Source organism: Microplitis mediator, chromosome 4, assembly GCF_029852145.1.
Source record: "Microplitis mediator isolate UGA2020A chromosome 4, iyMicMedi2.1, whole genome shotgun sequence".
Lineage (NCBI taxonomy): Eukaryota > Metazoa > Arthropoda > Insecta > Hymenoptera > Braconidae > Microplitis > Microplitis mediator.
In genome coordinates, this window is record NC_079972.1 from 585666 (window position 1) to 608435 (window position 22770).

Consider the following 22770-nt stretch of genomic DNA (forward strand, 5'->3'; position numbering starts at 1 on the left):
TTGATTGTTAAGGCGTGATTAACGGACAAACATACTAACTTTACCATTTATTATATTACTCGCTGTCCCCCGCCCGCTTCGCTGGGCTGAAATTGAAATTTATGTTTAGTTATTAACAAACTATTCTTGAAAAATTTTATACTTGTTATTAATTATTTTTTTTTAATATAAAAACTTTAAAAATTATTAAAAATAATTATTAGAATATATTTACGAATATATGGGTTTTAGGAAATTAAATAATATTAGTTACGTGATTATGGTGAAATTTTAGTAAATGTATCCGACTCAACCGAAGAATCATAAAAGTTGAACTCCTAACTACTCCTTCAGAAAGCGTAAATACAAATTTGTATTTAAATACTCAACGCCATTATTGAATTGAACCCCATACGTCTTCACTATGAATCCTTTGAAACTGTTTACCCGGGAAAAAATGATCAGACCTGATCAGGCATGAACAGGCATGAGTCTTCAGGCCTGATCAGACATGAAAAATGACCATGCCTGACCAGGCCTGATCAGACATGTTCAGGTCTGATCAGGTATGTTCATGTCTGTTTATGCCCATCCGGGTAAAAAAATTATAAATAAAAAATGGCCCTATATAATTATATATAATTATGTATAACTATATTCAATTATACATGTATATAATTATTGCTATAAAAATAAAAAAAATAAAAAATTCGGGCGTGTGCAGGATTTGAACCGTGGACCTTGCGCTCGAAAGTGTAACTCGCTACCCACTGACCTAAGAGATTTAGTTGAAAAGTAAGTTTCGTATGAACTTCAAGTAATAAAAATCTTATACGTGATAGATTCTTGGTCAACAAAATTTTAAATCTATGAGCAGACATGAACAGCCATGAACAGACATGAACATATATGACTAGGCATGGACAGGTATGATCAGGCCTGAGCGTATTTAACGCTTCAGACATGAACAGGCATGAACAGACATGAACAGACATGACCAGGCATGGACAGGTATGATCAGGCATGAGCGTATTTAACGCTTCAGACATGACCAGGCATGGACAGGTATGCAGGCATGAACAGGCATGGACAGGTATGAACAGGCATGATCAGGCCTGAGTGTATTCAACGCTTCAGACATGAACAGACATGAACAGGCATGGACAGGTATGATCAGGCCTGATCATGTCTAATTTCAGGCCTAATCATACATGAACAGGCATGATCAGGTCTGATCATTTTTTCCCGGGTAGAATAATAATTTTTTTAACTTCTATTGTACCATTAATTTTTAAAATTAACAAAAATTACATACTCATATAATTGATTAGCCCTGATGTACCGATGACGAATCGTAATGATATCTCGCAAATGCATTATTATAAATTATTCTTGACATTCCTCGATTCACCAATAAATTTATACATAAATAGTTTTATTCAATTAACCATCAATACTTTTGTACGATTATATTTATTTCTTAGATTATATTTGTTCATTAAGCAAATGTTTCATTTTTTTAACTATACAATTTTTTTTTAACCATTTTTATAGATTATCTTTTATTAATTTCCTAAATTACATTTTAGTTATGAAAAAGTCCATTAATTTATTTAAACTTTACAAAATTATACCAAGCAAACATATTTCCTTCCGGAGGTTCAAAAATACAGTTTTTCTTAATTTCAGTTGGCCTTCTGTACAGTTGTACAACTGCAATCATTTTCTAATTTCACATATTACTATTTGTATTAATGTATATTTTACTTAAATTCTTTTATTGTTTTTGCCTAAATTTTAAGTAACCATTTTCATAAATTCCCAAAAAAATTAATTCAAATGTCCAGAAATACAAAAGTACATTGAACCAAAAGCAACATAAGTAGGCCCTGTGGAAAAGATTTTAGAAAATCTCATAAAAAAAATTGGCTATGAGAAAACGATCAGTATTTGTTCACGAAAAATCTCAAAAATTCTGATACAATTATTTTCTCATAGATGGTGCATCAAAAAAATTTTTTTCTTAAAATTTTCATATAAATTATCAGAATCTATAAGAAACAGAAGCTGTAATATTGTGATTATAAGTATTTATAAGTTTTCGAAAAATGTAAAGTTTACAATTGAGTAGATTTTGGAAATGAATAAGATTGTATGAGACGATTTCTGAAGTAATCATACAAGATTTGATACTGATTATTCAATGTGAGTACTATAATTTTCCATATAGTAACGAAAAAATTTATGAGATTGATTAAGTTATAGTTTCTTTAGTATTGATTAAGGTTTATATGCTAAATTGTTGAATTTTTTAGCATGAATTCAAAAAGTTTTTATTATGTATACTCAAGAATATTTGTATGAGTATTTACGCGGAAAATCCTTAGCAATCTATTCACGAAAAATCTATGAAATTGAGTCAGTTTATTTATTCATCAAAAATTACTCAAGTAAACATTAATATTAAATATTAAAGTCATGATGTATTATGGGATATACCATAGTACAACCCAAACAGATACTTGTTGGTCTGTCAAATGACAGAGGAGTACTCGAATAAAATCGTATTGAAATTTGGAATATAACACTTCTGAAATAAATGTCTTACCAGGGACACTACAAATCGTAGGCGCGATCAATTATTTACTTATTCAATCTCATAATCGTTGGCGGAATTCGAGTCACAAAATCTCATAAATTAAAAAATCTTACTCATTCTTTTAAACATCTAGTACGGAAATCATGATAGGAAAACATCAAAAGCTTTGACTCATAGATTCTCATAAAAATTCATATGAGAATTTTTTTAAATCTCATAGATATTTTCGAAGCTCATAGATTCTCATAAAAAATATTCAATATCTTATCAGAATTTATGAGAGCTTTTCCACAGGGAGCGCAGTAGATCGCAGCATTTAGACGCAGCCTTTAATGCATCATCCTTTAGAACACATACGTATATACTCAGAACATTCGATTGGTTTTTTTTTAATCTAATAATTTTTTTCAACAACAAATACTGTCTCTAAAATTTTTTGGAATTCAATAAACTTATGGAATTTTATCAGACCATTTTTAGTACAAAATATTGTAAAATTATTCTTTCACCGAATGGATTTCCATAAAACGTTTGAATACTAACTTAATTGCCAATTTCTCACTATAAACGCCAGACAGATGAAGTATTTAAGTTATATACAAGGGTGCTTTGTATATGTATATATGTATTTTAGTCAATAGATAATATTATAAAAACAATATACTAAATATTTAGTAGTTTTAAAATATCATTACCTTCAACGATCTATACCTATACCTAAATACAATGCACTCTTCGCGAAAGGAAGCAGCAGACATACGGGCATAATTGTCTCCGAATATTCCCTTTTATTATCTACGCAAATCCGTAGGATTACTATTAAAATGGATTTGAATAGGAAAGTGATAAATGTAAAGTATTTTACTGAGTCTTACCGTAAAGGGTGTTTTGTATAAATGTAATTTAGCCAATAGATAATACTATACAAACAATGTACTTAATATTTAAAAATGTAATTACCTTAAATGATCTATACCTGAACCTAAATACGATGCTCCCTTTGCTAGAAAAAGCAGTAGACATACGCGTATAATTATATATGTCACCAAATAGGTTCTCTTCTTATTTACACAAACTCTTAGGATTAATTTTAAGATGGCTCTAAATGAGAAGGTAATGAATGATGTAAAGTATTTATTGACCCTTACCATTAAAATCTAAGTACTGATATTTAAGTGCAACTGGATCCAAAATCCCCTCCCTAAAGTATATTGCTGTATATTTAAACCCCGGTCCCAAAAATTTTAACATCATTCAGTTTCAAACTTTCAACCAAGTTGTTTCTGGGCTTAAAAAAAAGCTTCAAAACTTTAAATCAAAAGTTTTTACATCGTGAAAATTCATTGTCATCATGAGTGTTCAGTGCGCTGATTCAAGTCCATGCTGTGATGTTAAAACTAGTATCAAACGGAGTGCTGAGTCTTTTGACGTTGAGCCTGATGCTCAATCCAAAAGAGCCAGAACTGAAGAAGTCAGAGAAGTCACAACAACTTCTTTACTTGATTGTGAGATGGACGGAAACATAAACTTCCGTCCAGTGAGCTGCCCAAGGGTGAGGCCAATCATCATCGTCAACATCAAAATAAAAATGGTGCCTATCCAGAGGAAGGTTCCGGTGTCACAACCCATCATCGTGGAGAAGGAGGTGGAACTGATCACGGTTCCGAGGGAAGTGAAGCCAGCGCTTCAGATCCGGGGATTGCGGACCATGGAACCAGTTGTACGTAGCTACGAAATGTCTGAGCTTTGCTCGATAATGTAAGCAACCATGTTGTTTACTTGTCAATATTTTTGTATATATACCTTTCTTAAGATTATTTAACACGCGGTAAAAGAGTTGAGTCATTAATTGGGTTCACTGAAAATTTAATAATTTTTACTTAAAACAATTATTGACATCCTCTTTTTTCGTGTGTGTGGAACGCAATTGATGATACCTCCTCGTGGTGCGATCTGGGCATTGATAAATTTTTTTATAAAATGTTTTATAAATTAATTTATCCTTGGCGAAATCATAAAAATTAATTTTAGTTTGTTATTATAACTAAAATTTAATAATGTTACATTTGAAGCATTTAAAAAAATATTGGCGAATTACGAAAAAAAATTTTCTTTTTTTTAGTTTTTTATTGATTTTTTAGAAACGAGTTGAACGATCAACTTCAATATCTAATCAGCTCTAGAACTTAATAAAACGCGTCGATTGCCGGCTTAGCCATTTCAATCGGATAATTCGTTCGAGAGTTATCGCGAGAGAAAGAAATGGTTAAAAATGGTTTTTTGCGAATATCTTTGAAACAACTGAACTAAACAATACAAAAAAAATTGAGCCGAAAATTTAGTGTTGATCGTCATTTTTGACAAATTTCAAGAATTCAAAATTTGACAAAGGTCATTTTTCAAAATTTTTTTTTGAATATTTTTTTTTTCATAGCCTCGAGTATCCCTTTCAAAACTAGCTTTGGATCATTAATGTAACAATCATAGTTTTCGAGATATTTAAAAAACAAAGTTGAAAAACTGGAAAAATAGCAAAATTTTTTATTTTTTATTTATTTCATCCTTTGAAGAAACGATTATATTAGCAAAAAAGGGAAATATAGGATCATACCATCAACAAGACAAAATATAAGTTAAAAAATTATTACTTAATTCTTGTGATTTTTTATTTAGATAAATCATGAGTTAAAAAGTTTTTTTTTCACAAAACATTTTAAATATTATTGCAGTCATTAATTTGCAACCAACACTTTCAATTAATTTTTTTTGTGCTATCATATATTTCATTTACACATTAATAGATTATTGAATATCTAAAATTGATCAAATGTTAGAAAGGTATAACATATAGACGGACGGATATCGTACCAATGATATTGATAGTGAGTTTTGTTACTTTGGAAAAACTCAAATTACAATAAAAAATTAAAAAATTAAAAAAAATACGGTTGTGTTTACTCATTTCATTGTTATTGACGGTGATAATTTTTAATTTGAGGAAGAATCCGATGTTTATATTTTTTAATTATTTTACGTATAAAATTCAAACAAAAATCGTTATGATTTTTGTCATTGATAATCGAATAATTACATGCCTGATGCATTAGTCGCTTAAAACACATAATTTGAAAAATGATTTATACATCATTATCACGTGATGATAAGAAAAAAAAATAGCAAGTATATTAAATTGGATCGTATTTCATTTGCTGTATTTTTGACGTTTTCACGAAAATCACTTGCACTTAGTCTTTGATTGTTAACATAAACAACTTCTACGTGCTTTGCTGCTTCAAGAAGACGTGACCCGATTTCTGCCAAACATCGAATCTTCAGAGTACCACCACTGTCAGTGAAGTGACGAGTTTCAGTCCCAAAATGCAGTCCAAGAATATTTGCGGTACCCGTCGAGGTCATTGAAGATGTTGGGTAAGTTATCGTATATTTTTCAGGAACCTGGAATTAATACATATTATAAATTATTTGGATTCAGTGGTGTGGAATAAAAAAAGTTAACATGTTTTCCCAAGAAAAAGTTATTGCTTTTGCTGACGATGAATACAAATAGTCATTTACAGATACTACGAAGTTGAATATGCTCCCTGATTAAAAAAGTGAATTGAAAAGTATTGAAAATTATTTCAATTCTTTTCAATCCCTTGGCGGTTTTGGAAAGTATTGAATGGAATTGAAATTTCGATCGTTTGAATACTTTCCAATTCCAAAGTGGAATTCGAAAGTATTGAAAAGAATTAAGAATTGAGAAGGATTCGGAAAGATTCAAAAATTTCAATTCATTTCAATCTTTTTCAATCCCACACTTGATCCGAAATGTCGGATTATTTAGGTATTGAGAAGGATTCGGAAAGATTCAAAAATTTCAATTCATTTCAATCTTTTTCAATCCCACACATGACCCGAAATGTGATATTATTTTGGGATTGAAAAGTATTCATTTTATGTCAAAATGAAAACCTTGGGGTATAGAAAGTATTCGAAAGGATTCATTTCTCATCTTTTTCAATACTTTTCAATTCACTTTTTTAATCAGGGCTTAAATCTACTGTATATTTTTAACAAAAAGTCTAAATTATGTCACGAGAAGTATATGGATCAAGAGTACTAGATAATAGTTTTGTATTTTATTTTTATACCACGACATAAATAATTTCGGAATAAGTTATTGATAAATTTATTGGTAAATTCACTTTGCTGTAAATTAATATTGAGCAAGTTTTCGACCAATGTGATTTTAAAAGTGCTACATGGAGAAATTATTTCCCTTTGAAATTCTATGGTACTGAAAGTTTCGGATGATCATGCATGACCATTCATGATCATGCATGGTCGTGTTTGAACAATGCAGATACTCTTGTATCAGTCATGAACGTTCAGGCATTGATTGTAAGTAACTGCGTATGATTAAGCATGATAAGACATAACCAGACATGATCAGGGTTAAAAATAAGAATATTCTCGTGGCAATGCATGATCAGACATTACCACATGCGAAAGTTCGTATCAAGGAGGAAACTCTTTCTAAATGACACCATGAATGATCTGACGTAGGCATGAATGGAATCTTAATGGATTATTCTGACCATTCATGACTTATGCTTGATCGTACGTGAATCATACATGAATTGTGCATGATCAGGTATGCCGATTTTCTCCCGGGTAGGTAGATACGTACAAAAACATACACAAACAGACTCTCATTCATGAACTTAAAATTAGTCAGAATAGCTCCTAGGTCGTCCAAACATTGACATCTGCTGAAACCTCAATTTTCGGAAATTAAACTGAACCCCATTACTTTCTTTTTGTTTTGGAAATTTTTTATTTTTTTCATCGATCATCATCATTTTTCTACAATAAAAAAGTAAAACTTTCAGCCTATTTTGACCTCGAGTGGCCAAACCGCTCATCATGTTGGCTGTGTTCTATAAATGAAGTGAGATTCCAGTACATCTTTGCACTCATGCTTCTAGATTTTAGATAAAAATCGTCAGATAACTACGCCCACGATTTCGTTTTCTTTCAGCATCCATAATGTTCCCCTATGCTGTATCAGAATAAACTTACTTCTTACTCAATTTATTTTTTATCTTTCTGAGCTCAATTCAAATTACACAGACGTCAGTTTTGTAACGTAATATTTATGGACATATTTATATTTATGGATATTTTGTTGAGATTTTATTTTCAAAATCAAAATTGTAAAATTGATAATCTACTGTGCTGTAAGTTATAAAACCAACAACTCATTTCTAATTAGTCACGATAACCATTCTGAGTTTGAAAAAACAAGAGAACAGAAGATTTTTCCTAGTTAGTGCTAGTAAAATTTCATAGAATAAAAATTGACAGCATAGGTTATTTTAACGGTTATTAGCTACTATGAAGTTCTAATCTACATAGGTGGAAAATTGCATAAAAAAAAAATTTTTTTTAAATAGTCAGCTATTAAAATTTTATTTACCGGCTTATCATTTATGGTCCAGTAAAGTTTTGCTTGTGGTACTGAGGGCCATGCTGAACAGTTTGCTGTGATATTTTTCCCAACTTCATAGTAGAGAGGCAATCCAATTATTTCTGGCCCGTGAATTGGTAAAGCTGGAATCATAGTGTAATATGTTCGATGTTAATGATTGATTGAAATTCTCTTGAAATCCCGACAATAATTGCAAATTGGTTTAAAATTTAAATAATATATTAATAAGGTTTACATATATTTTATTTAAAAATACCAAAATTGCATATATGCACTCAGACATAATTTATTATGCTATAGATTTTTGGTTCATTTATCGATAAATAAAATTATTTAATACCGAAAATAATCATGAAAATTGCTTCAATAAAATTTTCTAATCGTGCGGTCTGTAAGACTCAGCACAAATTCACAATACTGAAAATGACGCTATAAAACTATATTTCTGCATCTTCTAGAGAATAATTAATTACCCGACTGGAATTCCAGTGCGGCATGGCAAAATACCGATTCGGGACAAATGAGACTTTCCGAAATACGGCAAGCCTAATTTGAACCTTGTCCGGTCCTTATGAGGAAAGTCGAAACTCAATATACCGACACTTTTCCAAAGTTGGTTGTTATTAGGAGTTTTCGGTTGGGCGTAAGTTCAGTGTATCTTTGGAATTCCTGACTGAAACGCAATGAGGATGACTAAAGGCTTGCCAAAGCTAAGTATGTCAAATTTGGCTGTTATTTGGAAAATCATCGTCATTGCCCAAGTTAGGTATATCTTTGGAATTCCTGGCTGGTACCGAATAATATTTAAATAGCATAAATAAACTTAGGAGCCACAATCGGTAATGTAGCGTAGTAATTAAAGCGTCGGTCTTTCGTGCGTAGGGTCCCGGGTTCGAATCCCACGATAGCGGTCCTTAATGAGTTTCGCGTTTTTCCTTGAATTAAAAATTTCTAATTTGATTGGATATTAAAATAACATTAAATTAGCACATCTGATGATAACTGCCCTGCAAAAATAATTTTGAACGATGAAAAAAAAAAAAAAACTTTTTTTTTTTTTAATTCAGTTAAGCAAAATCATATGATCATTACAGTCATACATAACCATATATTGCCAATTTCTATGTCTAAGCATAGGGCTTGTATACGATGCGAGCCTTATGCGGTTGCCTCATTTGGCGCGAGCTCTGTTTGAGCTACCACCAGCAAGCATGGTTTCCAAACCGCTGCCTAAGAAGGAAGCCAAATTAGGCAGGGCCTCGCAACTGCGTTACTTTCGCGATCTCGACCTAGTTTGGTTGCCTCATTTGGCGCGAATCTGGAATTTGGCATGCCTTATTCGGGCCTAATCACTGCCTAACCGAAATTTCTAGTCGGGTAGTATCACGAAGTTAATGGGTGACCAGTTACTTACAAATGCTTACTCTTTTCTATGAGAGGCCGTTTCCTCGCCCTCTCGGGTATACACGCGGTTCCAATATCTTCATCCGATTTATCCCTTCTAGGTCACACCCTTCATCGAAAAGTATAACTAAGTACGTTTGATATTTCGATTAATGAAAGTGTTTTTCCGTCATTATGAAAATTTTCTTTATATCGAGTTATTTATTTTTATTAATTTTGAAGACTTCCACTGTTCAGCAGAAACAGTTGGAATGTCGATTTCAACTACGTACATCAACGCCAATAATTTTACTGTGCTGAGAAGTTTCGGAAAGAATCTCATATGAAGATCACAACCAAAAATTAAGGTTTCGATTTCAAGAAGTAAAGATTAGGATATTAGTCAGCCGATCCAATCAATCACAATTATTATTTCGACTGCTGAATTAAATAAGTTGAATGAAAATACTTTCTTTTTACTATTGTTTAAATTCATTAAAATTTATACTATATTTTCAATTAATAATTCAACCAACTTACGTTGGGACACTGGTCCCGTTTTTTCTTTTATCTATCGTATTATTGTAATCGTGGAGTACTGTTTTGACCTTTATACTTATATACAAATTTAATAGATTGTATCACCTTATTGATAATTAATACTCTACGGGCCTTATTAATTATTGTGGAAATTAATTAACATTATTCGAATATTGTAAAGAGTGTAGTTACAAACTTAAATAAATCACTAAACTAAAGAATTAGACTCCTATAGAACTTTGGTTTATTTAGAGCCAATTGAACATTTCATTTGGATTATATCAAGTCATAAATATTTGTTTAAAACGCTGCGACTTCCTTATGTCAGGAGGTGTTACGTTCCCGTTATAATTCATCGATTGAATTAAATTAATAATTTTTACGAATTAATTTTATCCGATGTAACGGAAATCGGTTACGATAAGAGATTCGCTATGGCTCACGGAAAGTCTAAACAGATGACGGATGCATGAGACTCGGGCCACGATGATTCTCTTACAGGAAACCTGAGATGCAGCGTTAATATTTTGTCAACTTTGTTGGCTTTATTATATTTTTATAATGACAAAACAGTCAGTCTTTCGAGAGAGTTCATGGAGCTCGAACCTCTGCTCTCTATACGTAATTAATAAAATACGATTAATTCTAAATTAATTTAACCTTATTTTGGGGTGCCGATTGGCACCCCCAATATTTTCACCTACACCATGACCTGTCTATAACATTATTATCACTCAGAGGCAATCAGCAAATTATGGTAATTTACGGTAAGTTATCGCGTTGCGGTAGATTGCCGTAATTTACCGCAAATTACGACAATTTGCCGTAAATTACCGTAGTTTACGGTAAAATGTATTTTGCGGTAATTCTTCTGAATACCGTAAACTACGGTAAAAAACGCAATTTTACGGCAAATTTGCGGTAAAATACCGCAGTATTGCCGCAAATTTTACGGTAATTAGTAGGTACGTCCAGTAGCTATTGTCCGGACCCAGCAATCAGAAGGACGGCAGTTCGCGCTCGGAGCCCAGAAGAATTTTCACCGAGTTTTTTTCATATCATTTATCTCCCTTCGATAGTTTAAACGTTAATGATCATGAACTCTACGAGGTTAATAATATTAAAATTTTTTTTAAATTAAATTTATTCGTTTCCTCGATGCATGGGCCAGGTCGGGCAACCAAGACCGGCCCAATGTTATCATTCCAGAGTTCTACCATGGCTGGGCCAAGGCTGGCTTACAAGCTTGGGCCAAGGTTCTACATACTTAGGCCAAGCCTGGGTCCGTAGTATTTTCCTCTCTGGGAGTTCGATGTTTAAACAATCGATGGAACGATGTCGATGTATTTTTTTAATATCGCCCATCCCTACCCCTTCGTATTAACAGTGAAACGCTTACTAACTAGAATTTTTTGAGTCGGTAACAATCTGTTTTACTACTCTCCCTTCTATTCATTTTTATACTATTAAAACACGTTTCAGACGACATGATCGGCGGAAGTACGAAGTAGGCACGATGACCACTTTTGTCGCGTATTGTTTAACGAAAGTTCGATCTTCTGTACATAGTTTCAATAGTCTCCATACCCCTAATGATGTGTTCACAGCCCTAGAAGGACTTAAATCGACTTTCCAATTAGCCACGTGCTATTGGTGTCTTCTCTTACCATCAATTGAGGAGTATACGCAGCCGGATTGCAGGAGTGATACCGTGCGAACAAATACGGCGTGTCCTCTAGGGTGGGGCCAAGCAATCAATTAAGCAATCGATAACCTGTATCGATGTGAGATCATAGACGATACTTCACTCCTTTAGATGCTAAAATTTAATGTCTTGATGGTCGTTATAAGCATCACTCACTTTTTATTTAAAAAAAGTTTTTTAAAATAATAAATTTTTGTAAATACATGGTATTTCAACTAAATAACATTTGCATATGTCAAAAATCTTGATTTGTACATATTATTGTATCACTGATCATTGGTCTTTTTAACGCTATTTCAAGCCTTGCTTATAACGATTGACTTGCCACGATTCACGTACGTAACGTACACATGTAGAACGTGCGCCGAGAAATAAAATGGAGGGAGAGCCTATGGACACTGATAACGAGCATGGGATGTAGTAAGTTTTGCTAAAATAGCCCGGTAACTAACGGAAGCAAATAGTAGCATGCCTCTCTGAATATACTTAGGGGAAGGTGGCCCAAAGCGGGTACCCCGCCTAAAGCGGGTAGGCGCTTGTACGCCTATGCATGAAACGCAAGGGACAAGGTTTGCATATGTCGAGGTTACCCGAGTACTGCCGAGTTTCGCTCAGTCCCAAACGAGCATTAATGAAGCGGTATGGCTTAATTACACGCAATTAAAAAAAAATTAATCATTTCTTTAAAAAATTAAAGGTATATATTTTCTGATTATTCAATAACGAATACACTTATTATATCGTTGATAATTTTCTATTATTTTGAGCCTATTTAAGTTAAAATTGAGGGAAAAATATTAGCGTTTTGTTTTGAATTATATGAGTTTAGCATCACTTGGATAAAAAACGTGTTCTTGGGCAAAGCGGGTAGGGCAAAAACTGCTAAAGACTAATTAAAATAGTCTAAAATTATTTTTTACCGATACCTGGTGCGTACTGTACAGTAATACACCAAAATCTGCAAAAGACTGAATAATTAGTCGAATATTATTATTTATATAATTAACAAAAAAATTGAATTACAAGTTACCGATTAAATAGTCATTTATATTGAAGTATTGCTATATTTAATAAGTTAGTCGTTTAAGCTGTTAAAGACTGATTAAATGAAACTAAAATTATTATTTAAATATCTAAAATAAGCATACTTTCCTTAATTGTAGTGCCAACCCGTTTTGCCCGAATGGATTACCCGCTTTAGGCCCCCCCCCCCTAGGGCAAAGCGGTTTTTGGGAGTATTTTTTAATTTTAATAATAAATCATAAATTAATACAAATTTATACAATATTGCTTATAGATTTTAAAGTTCGATAAGTCCTCTATCAAAAAAAAAAAAAAATCATTATTGTTATCATACAAATACTAGATTTTCTCGGCTCTTAAAGTTAACATACCCGCTTTAGGCCACCTTCCCCTACATTTTATAATAGTCGAGTAACACAAGTATGACAATTTTAACTTATTCAAAGCTCATAATGTATTTCAAACTTTAGATAGACCTTTCTTATTACCATCATACATCTTACGGCTATACTGCCGTGTTAAGCACAGAAGCTATCACTTACTATGGTATTCCTATACAAGTTACCACCTTTATGCTTAGCACGGCAGTATAATAGGTGATTATTGGCTTCCCGGGAAAAAATCATCAGACCTGATCATGCATGATCATGCATTAATCTCATGCATGATCATGCCTGAATATTCGCCAGCCATGAGCATGCGTGATCATGCTCGGTCAGGCATGATTATGCTCTCTCATGTATGATCACGCATGCTCATGGCTGGCAAATATTCAGGCATGATCATGCTTGAGCAAGCATAATCATGTTTGACCAAGCATGACCAGTCCTGATCAAGCAAAATCCCTAGAATTATTAAAAAAAAAATAAAAATAATGATAATTCAATTTTAAATTAACTTAATTTGTTAGTAGTGATGTATAGTTAATGTTTACTGAAGATATTAATTGTTATCAGGAATAGGCTCAAAAAAATAAAAAAATTTATACATTACTAGGTAAGTCAGGATACTTACATACGACATTGAGATTACCAGTCATAAAAGATGTTGCAAAAGCCGGTCCTTCAGTCGATACTTCACATTTATATTGACCAGCACTGGAAAGACTAAGATCTATCAAGCGTATTGAGTTTTCTCGGCTCAACATACTCTGAAAAAAAGTAAACATTAATATTTTAACTGTTTTCTCTCCATTCATTATTTTGTATATAACATGAAATGCAGACAATTATGTTTTACAGTAAAATCTCCGTAATTTTAACACTCCTGTCCAGGACCATTCCCTAATGTTAACAAATCCTGTCTTCTCCACCATACCAATACTCGTGTCTTATGTGCGCAGGTCCGCACAGTAAAATGGATAATGTACAAGAAAAAAATAGGACTAAGCGTTTTTTTATTGGTCGCGCAAGAAACGTAGCAGGAGACAGGATTGTTAACATTAGAGAAAAAATCTTGTTAAATTAATAGAGAGAGAGAGTAGCACTACAGAGAGTCACATTACGGAAATTCCACTGTATTAGTTTATAGTTGAGTCTAGGATAACAATGAACGAAAGTCAATGTTTTTAATTTGATCATGATGATCCGTACATTAAAACGGTGATTTGAAGCTAAACTTGGTAACTTTGCCTGCTTTTACCAAGTTTAGGTTCAAATCATCTTTTTAAAAAGGTAAAAATAGCCTCCAGGGCCTAAATTTGTTAAGGTAGTTCCAGCGAGGTATACTATAGTCAGAGTATTTACTACAGACAAAAATTTTGAAGCCTCGGCACACAGATGTTCACACATACAATTACATATTGTTAGTTTCAGTGATCTGACAACGTTGCTCTGAGTGTTTATGTATTTTTATTTACTAAAACCGTGAAAGATTTGAATTTCCCGCTTTTTATTCTACACTATTTCAGAGAGCGTTACTCACGGCGTTGCCAGATCACTTCAATTTGTTAAGTGAGCAGGTTGGAAAAGGATCGAAAATTATTTTTTTTAATTATTATATCTCGATAACAAAACGGTGAGGTGCTACTTTTATTTTTTTAACTTATTCTAAAAACATTTTTCAACACTCTCCTACTTTTTTTTTCCAATTCTGTCGAGAGAATTTATTAATATAATAAAAAATAGTTGGAGAGACCGGAAATTTTACATACTTTAAATGGGACATGACCCTCAAAATCGCAAACTTTGTCTTCAAATATTTCGCGATCTAAATGGTCAAAAATTATGAAATTTTAGGAGTTCATAAATAAAGCTATTCTAAACCTGTGAAAAAAATTTCAGCCGAATCTGTCGAAAAGTGGTTTTATGCTGGAACTACCTTAAGTGAAAAAGATTCTCATCAGTTCACGTGCAATCGGCAAAGAAAAAGAAGGTAACGGGACCATGAGTTAAAAACGGCCACTTTGATCAAAAAAATTCCACAAATAATTATTTCGTAATAAATGATTTATTGCAAGATTAAAAAAGATAGTATATAAATTATTATTAATAATAATTGAAGACATGCGAATAGTGATCGAATATTACTGATCGAATAGTACTGATCGATTTAACATTCGAATTGAATAATTAGAATCATTGACTGAAACTGTTCGTTAGCATTTACAATCGAGATTAGTTAACTGAAATATAGCAATCGTGGTTGAGAGTTCATTTAACATTAGCTTATTCCGAAAATAATATATTGTATAGTCAGTATTTGAGTATACTATTCTGCCAGGTTATAAAAAATCCACATATCGTGGAACTATAGATTATTAAAAAATTAGATTTGTAAAATTTGTTGAAAAATTTCTAAATATGCGCAAGTGAAAATTGATAAATTGAAAAATTATCAATGAACTATTCAGTTTAACAATTTTTTATTAAATTAGATAGAGGATTATTGTCGGAATCCAAAGATATATATCCACACTTACACATCTCACTGAGATACACAAGCCATACCTACATTGTGCCAGAACTACGGAGAAGGGTTTTATGAGTTCTAGACCTAGGACCAAATGATACGCATCTTCTATAGTCAGTCCGAAAGGCCCCTTTCAACCGACAGTATTTAAATAAAATTTCAGGTCTGCTTAAAATTTATATAGAGTCATTCCACATACAGATATTGTCACTTCATATTATTCATGTTGTTCATTATATAGTTTGCATGCATATACATGTGTTTGAACATGTACTTTGCGCGAGACACTACCGTGTCTGTGGACTAAGTTGATAAAAATTATAAATTACTAGTAATCTTTATATTTTTAATTTGACTGAGAAAAAAATGTCAAATATGAAGATCATGCATAAAAATAGCTTAGCCAGCTGACATCACTTACTTGAAGTTTTACACCTATCTGAGGAAAAGTCTGAATTGGCTGAGGATTATTTGGAACATAACGGAAGAATTCATGGCCGTCTTTGTACCATTTAACAGAGTATAAGCTTTTGTTGCCGTGAATTTCCCAATTACACCTCAAATCCACGTAGTCACCGATTTCTGCTTCTTTTGGAATTTCGACGTTCACTTTTATATCTTCTAAAATAAGTCAGTAAAAGTACATTAATATGATAGAATTATGAATTGATTTAGTTCAGAATAAAAATTCGTTTTTATTTCGATCAAGATTAGAGGCTCCAATATCATTTGTAAACTATAAAAAGTCCACAGATCAAACGATATATTTGTGGGATATTTGGGGGTCAAAATAATTTTTTCATAAACGGTTGGTAGACAAATAAAATCAGTTGGAAAGTAAGCAGTTTTTCAAATTTTCACAATAAAATATTATTATTTAGGAAAAGCTTCAATATGAAAAAAAAATTAAGTTTCATTTACAACATGCTTGCTTGCTAAAAACTTTTGTTCAAAAAACATACTTGAATTTACGTCAAATCAAAAATTATTTGCATTTTTTTAGTAAAATAAAATTGGAGATTGCAATTGGTTTTTGTTTTTTTTATTTTTCTAATTTTAATAATTGAACAAATGAAATTTCTTAAATCAAGAAAAAGATCAATTTTTAGGTAAATATATGTTGTGGTTCGACTCCACTCCGCGAGATGGCATTGTATAACTCGCTCCTCTCGCAGTGACTCATCCGTATGTCTGTTTCAATATATAATAATTTCAACGTGTACTTTATAACGTGGCATCGTAGTCGGGGTATACGAAAGACACACCAAACTAAGAAGTTTCAGATATCGTGTACTTATACACGAAAAGAAAAATTATGGCAGCGGTTCCCATAATTTTGTGAAATTTTTTCCTATACCATCATAGGAATTACGATCATAAACTATGGGAGCGGTTCCTATAATTATAGGAATGTTTCCCATAATTATAGGAATAGTTCCTATAATTATAGGAATGGTTCCTATAATTTATAGGAATACTTTCTATAATATTATAGGAACCATTCCCATAATATTGTGGGAATGGTTCCTATAATAGTATGGGAACTATTCCCATAATATTATGGGAATGATTCCCATAATGCAATTGGAATGGTTCGTATACCATTATGGGAATCATTCCCATAATATTATGGGAATAGTTCCCATACTATTATAGGAACCATTCCTATAATATTATGGAAATGGTTCCCATATTATCATGAAAAAATTATTTTAAAGAAGTGAGGTAATCACTTCTACAATACACAGAAATATTATTAAACATAAAAACAAAAATTCAAACATTGAAAAAAAAAATCGTATTTGGCAAAAAAACATTAAAATTTTTAACAAGAATTTTTTGTCAGCACAAAACATTCGAGAAAATTCAAATTTTGGGAAATTTCTACACTATTGTGCAAAAAAAAAATTTAATGATATTATAGGGATGGTTCCTATAATAGTATGGGAACCATTCCCATAATGGTATGGGAACTATTCTCATACTATTATGGGGATGGTTCCCATAATATTTGGGAACCATCCCTATAGTAGTATAGGTACTATTCCCTTACCATTATGGGAACCATTCCCATAATGCATAGCAAAACTTCCTATAATTTTCTTTCCGTGTAGACGAAACGCCTCTCACCCCACAAATTAATTTTTTCATCTCTCCTCTTCTCATAATCGCTCACAACGTTTCACTTTGTGATATTTGGCAACTTCATTAGTGATTGTTTCAATCTAATTCTATAGGTTCGTTATTAAAATTATGACCTAGTGGCATTGTCTACAGAAAGTTACTTCACGAAGGGCTTCCGTTTATAATATAATTATTTCCAAAATTCGAATCGAATAATTAGAATATTTGAATGATTTGATAAAGTCGAATTATTCGTAAATTTTTGAACTATCTGAGTCTTCGAATTATTTGTTACTTTTTAAATTACTCGATTCGAATCGATTAAATTCTTATTAGCTTTCAAATATTCAATTTGTATTTAATGGAGAGCTTAGATTTTTAACGTAATCAAAAATCATTTTTTCGTAGATTCCTGACTGAGTTCTATTTACCTCATCAAAAATTTGAATTATTGGAAAAAATATTACAATTTGAAGTAGCTCAACAGAATATTTTATTTGTAAATTTTCGAATAATTCGGAAACTTACGAATAATTTGATTATTTCGATTCGAATTCGTAAGTTCAAACTATTTGCACACCCCTACCGATTACCATCAAAGACTATTTTGGTTAAGTAAGAATATCCATTATTCTGTATATTAAGTATAAAGTTACGGGAGGGCAAACGGGGATTTAAAGAAATACTAGGTTTTTGGGGACTCAAATATACGTTTTAAAATCGAAGTCCCAACAGATATTGATGTTTTGAGGTTCTAGGAAGATATTCTGACTAATTCTAAGATGATGTCGGAGTGTACGTACGTATGTATGTAAATATTAAGTAACTTTTAAACGAATGAACCGATTTTGCTTTTTTTGGTGACGTTTGAAGCAACATTAATTTCAACAATCTCTAATAAATTGAGCAAAATTGGTACACAGTAAAAAATCCGGAGTGAATCTGGATTGAAATTAAATCCGAATTCACTCCGGATTCACTCCACCACTCGGAGTTCCGGAGTTTTGAAAATAATCACTCGGAGTGAATTGGGAGTTTTTTTTTAGCGGAGTGATCTCGGAGTGATGCGGATTTTATTTCACTCCCGATTCACTCCGGTCCGGAGTTTTAACATTTAAATGAATTTATATTAAACTGTTAAACAGCGTGCGAGTGCGAGTGCGTGCGTGCGGGTGTCTGTGTGCGCGTGTCTGTGGATGTGTGTGCGTGCGTGAGTGCGCGCGCGAGTGTGCAAATGTGTGCGTGTGTGTGTTCGGGTGTGTGCGAATGTGTGCGTGCGTGTGTGCGTATGTACGTATCGGTTGATCAGTACTGTAATACGCAAATTTTCACTTCGATTTTATTATGTGGAGTTATATTTTATTAATAATATTTTTAAAACTCCGCTCCGGAGTGAATTTCACTCCGGAGGGATTCAAATTAATAAAAAATGTTCCACTCCGCGAAAACTCCCCCGCGGAGTGAATTACAAATTATTCATTAAAAGTACATAATTATTAATTAAAAATTAATTCACTTCGCATTCACTCCGGATTTAATCCGCATTCACTCAAACCGTATTCAGAGAAATTCCAAAAATAAAATTTTTTCAAGAATGATTTTTTTCAGATAACTTGTAATGTACGCGATGGATTTAATCCGAAATCTAATCAGCTCCGAAACTTTGTAAGCCGCGTTGGATGCCTCCCCAACCATCAAAATCAATTCATTTGTCCAAGAAAAATCGTTGCCGCAAGAATTTCGAAAAAGAGTTTTTTTCTATTAAAATCAAAGTCGTTGAACTTACTGATGACAGCGTTCATTTGAATGTTAGTATAATTAAAAAACTGTGTCGAACGTCACCTTGAACGTTGAAATCGGCACATTATTTCAAAAGATATTGGCAATTAAAATTACAAGAATAAAGATTTCCTAATTTTTTAAAATTTCTCATATTAGTCCATATCGAAAACGACTAGATCAATCAATTCTAAAGTCAAATCAGCGCTAGAGCCTAATAAACCATCCCAATCAGTTAATTCATTCGAGAGATATCGCGGGAGAAAAAAATGGTAAAAAACGGTTGTTTTCAAATATCGTTAAAACAACTCAATCAAAATTAATTTAAAGATGTTATCAGTTCAAGAACTTAATAAAACGCATGGGTTGACGCAAATACCATCTCCATTGGTTAATTCGTTCGAGAAATATCGTTGGTGAAAGAAATGAAAAATAACGGTTTTTCTTCAAGTATCTCCGAAGTGACTCTAAAACTCAATAAAACGCGTAAATTGCCACATTGAATGTCAAAATCGGTTAATTAGTTCAAAAGATGTCGGCGTCGAAAAGTTTAAAAAATAACAATTTTACTCGTTTTTTCCTTTCACTTTTAAAGCTCATAAAAAAAATAATTGCATTCAAGAGTATTTTTGAGCTCGAAAATGTATTATTCACAAGAGTGTCTTCGAGCTCCTTGAGCTTGAAAACAGCAGGAAGTGTTCGGGCTGGCCCGCAGGGCCAACCATTAACCAGATTTTTTCTTAATGATACTCAAAGTGAACAGAAATAATTTTTAGCTGCCATAAAAAAAATTAAATTTGATTTTTGGAGAGTAAAATGGAGTCCCCGCTAAATAAGGTGAAGAAAAATTTTTCTGAAAATTAAATAAACTTGATTTTAAGGAACTTACATAAAAAAAAAAAAAAGAAATTTCACATAGATATTGGATGCAAAAGAAGAAAAAAATTATTAATAGTTTGAGTCATTAATATTTTTCGACTGACACTTTCGATTTGTGAAAAAGTTTGACAAAAAAACGATGCTCAATTATAATTACAAAAGTGACTGGAATTTTTAAAAAACATTTTAAAAAATAAACTTTTTTTATAAATCTTTAGGGGTACCCCATTTGCATCCCCCTCCCCTGCTTTTATATATAGGGGAGGGTGGGGCAGAGCGGCCACCCTAAGCCAATTATTATTTTTTGTGGCTTTCAACCATAAGATCACTTTACTTTTGTCCTATTTCGAACAAATTTATGGACATTTTGCCAAAATTCTGAAAAATTTTTTTTTTTTTTGTGGGGCAGAGCGGCCCCCCTTCAAAAAGTGATAAAAAAAATTTTTTTTTTCGTTTTCTTTTTTTTAAAATTGTTTTAATCATTAAGAATGTATTTCTTTCTCTTGACAACTATTTTTGATTTTATATTACTCGAAAAAAATTTTTTAAAGCGTAATAAATCGTTCACTCTCGATTACCTTAATTACTAATTGTTATTTAATAAAAAAAAAATCAATTCTATAATTTTACTTTATTTCAAAAATTTATCAACTAAAAAAAAAAATTTGATTTTCATAAATTTTTAGTGACTAAATTTGCCTCTTACATAGAGAAACGGCCGAAAAATATGAAAAAATAATTTTTTCGGAGGTTTCGGCTGGTCCATTTTGCCCCAGGTGTTATGCGTAGGGCTAGAAATGTGGAATAATAATAATTTTTTTTTTAAATTGACGATAAAAATATGAAAAAATCACTTTTTCAAAATTTTGGGCTTGTCCATTTTGCCCCAAATGTGATGCGTAGGGGTAAAAATGCGCAAACATATCGGATTTATAGTAATTAGTCGAAAAAAAAAAAATTTCTTTTTTGGTCAAAATTTCAGGGGGGCCGCTCTGCCCCACCCTCCCCTATCACATTACGTGAAATTTTGTAGATATATAATTTCTAAAACTATATTAAATTATAAATAAGTCTTTTAAGGACATGAATAATTACATGCAATTCTATATAATTATATAATATATATTTGAATCGGTGCTTCAGGAAATAATCAATTTAATATATTTGTTAAAAAAATTTTTTAATGTTTACTGGAATCTCGTTTAAATCAAATCAAAAACAAGATAGAAAATTAAGTTGGAAGTTTTTTTGTTATTAAATTTAAACGCGAATCCATACAAAATATTTACGGTTTACGATGGCGATAAAAATATAGCGAATTCTAAGTAAATTTTCGATAAACGTTAAAAATCCCGATATTCCCGACCTATATAAATATAGTTTTTCCTCGTCGGAAAGTCGGTACATTCGAGAAAATCTTCTACGTGCTCAAACGGTAAAATTATCGTGGATTACCTGTTTCTTCATTGCCAGCACACGAGATTTATAACAAAAAAACACTATATACCTGTTGGGATTTTCTTATGTTGTCACCATTGAGACAAATCGCTTTTCGTCTTCGCGATTTTTACCAGCAGCCACCAGAATTCGCGGGTTGAACCCTGGCTTAGGCTGGCCTCTAACAAATTTTATTTTACTTGGACAGAGCAGTGGGCTGGGGTTCTTGCAAAGCAAAGACCCGCACTTATTCAAACTCGGCAACGTATGAGAAAACTTATCAACTTACCTCACGGCTTATAAAATTATAGAATATTCTTGTTGATGGTCAAATTACTATTTGTAACTTAATTAATATTTATTTTATCAGACTATTCGATAAGCTTACCAGAAAAATAGGAAATAAATAGGATGAACAGGTAATAGATACAGTGAATGATTAACAAGTGCAATGATTGTTTATTGCCAATTATAATAATAAAATTTACTTACAAGAAAGTGCAAGCGCTGGATGTAATGTAGACAGATAGGTGGCACAGTATAATTTTATATCGCGAATATATCGCCGGTAACGTACAGTAATATTTAATTGAACTAACTTTGTTTATAATAATCAGTAAACTTGGACAGTAAAGTATATCGCAAGAAAATTGCCAGTAATACAACTATAACGCAAGTTAATTTCCCGATTTACAAAGTAGTTATTCGTATTAACAAAGTCGCAAATAAATTGCTATTATATGACAGTAAAACTAAATTATACGTCTTATCGCTAATTGATCCAGGATCGAAGTGAAGTTCAATCACCGTAAGGTCTTAGGGCTGAGTTTTTGGGCTCGCTCCCCACTTCCCCTCACGGTCATGCGTTGAGGTGATAACTAGTCATGTGACCATGGCACTATGACTAGCTTTAGGTGG

General features: G+C 32.2%; 1 protein-coding gene across 1 annotated transcript in view; it reads right to left on the reverse strand.

Annotated features, from left to right (window-relative positions):
• Nucleotides 1-5217: 5217 nt before the first annotated feature.
• LOC130666780 (uncharacterized) overlaps nt 5218-22770 on the reverse strand; it is a 29484-nt gene continuing 11931 nt past the window's right edge. Inside the window, exons 2-5 of the mRNA XM_057468043.1 lie at nt 16055-16254; nt 13738-13873; nt 8061-8194; nt 5218-6034 (exon numbers count right to left, since the gene is read on the reverse strand). Of these exons, the coding sequence (XP_057324026.1) occupies nt 5729-6034; nt 8061-8194; nt 13738-13873; nt 16055-16254 (776 nt within the window). The 3' untranslated portion in view covers nt 5218-5728. The remainder of the gene's footprint in view (nt 6035-8060; nt 8195-13737; nt 13874-16054; nt 16255-22770) is intronic.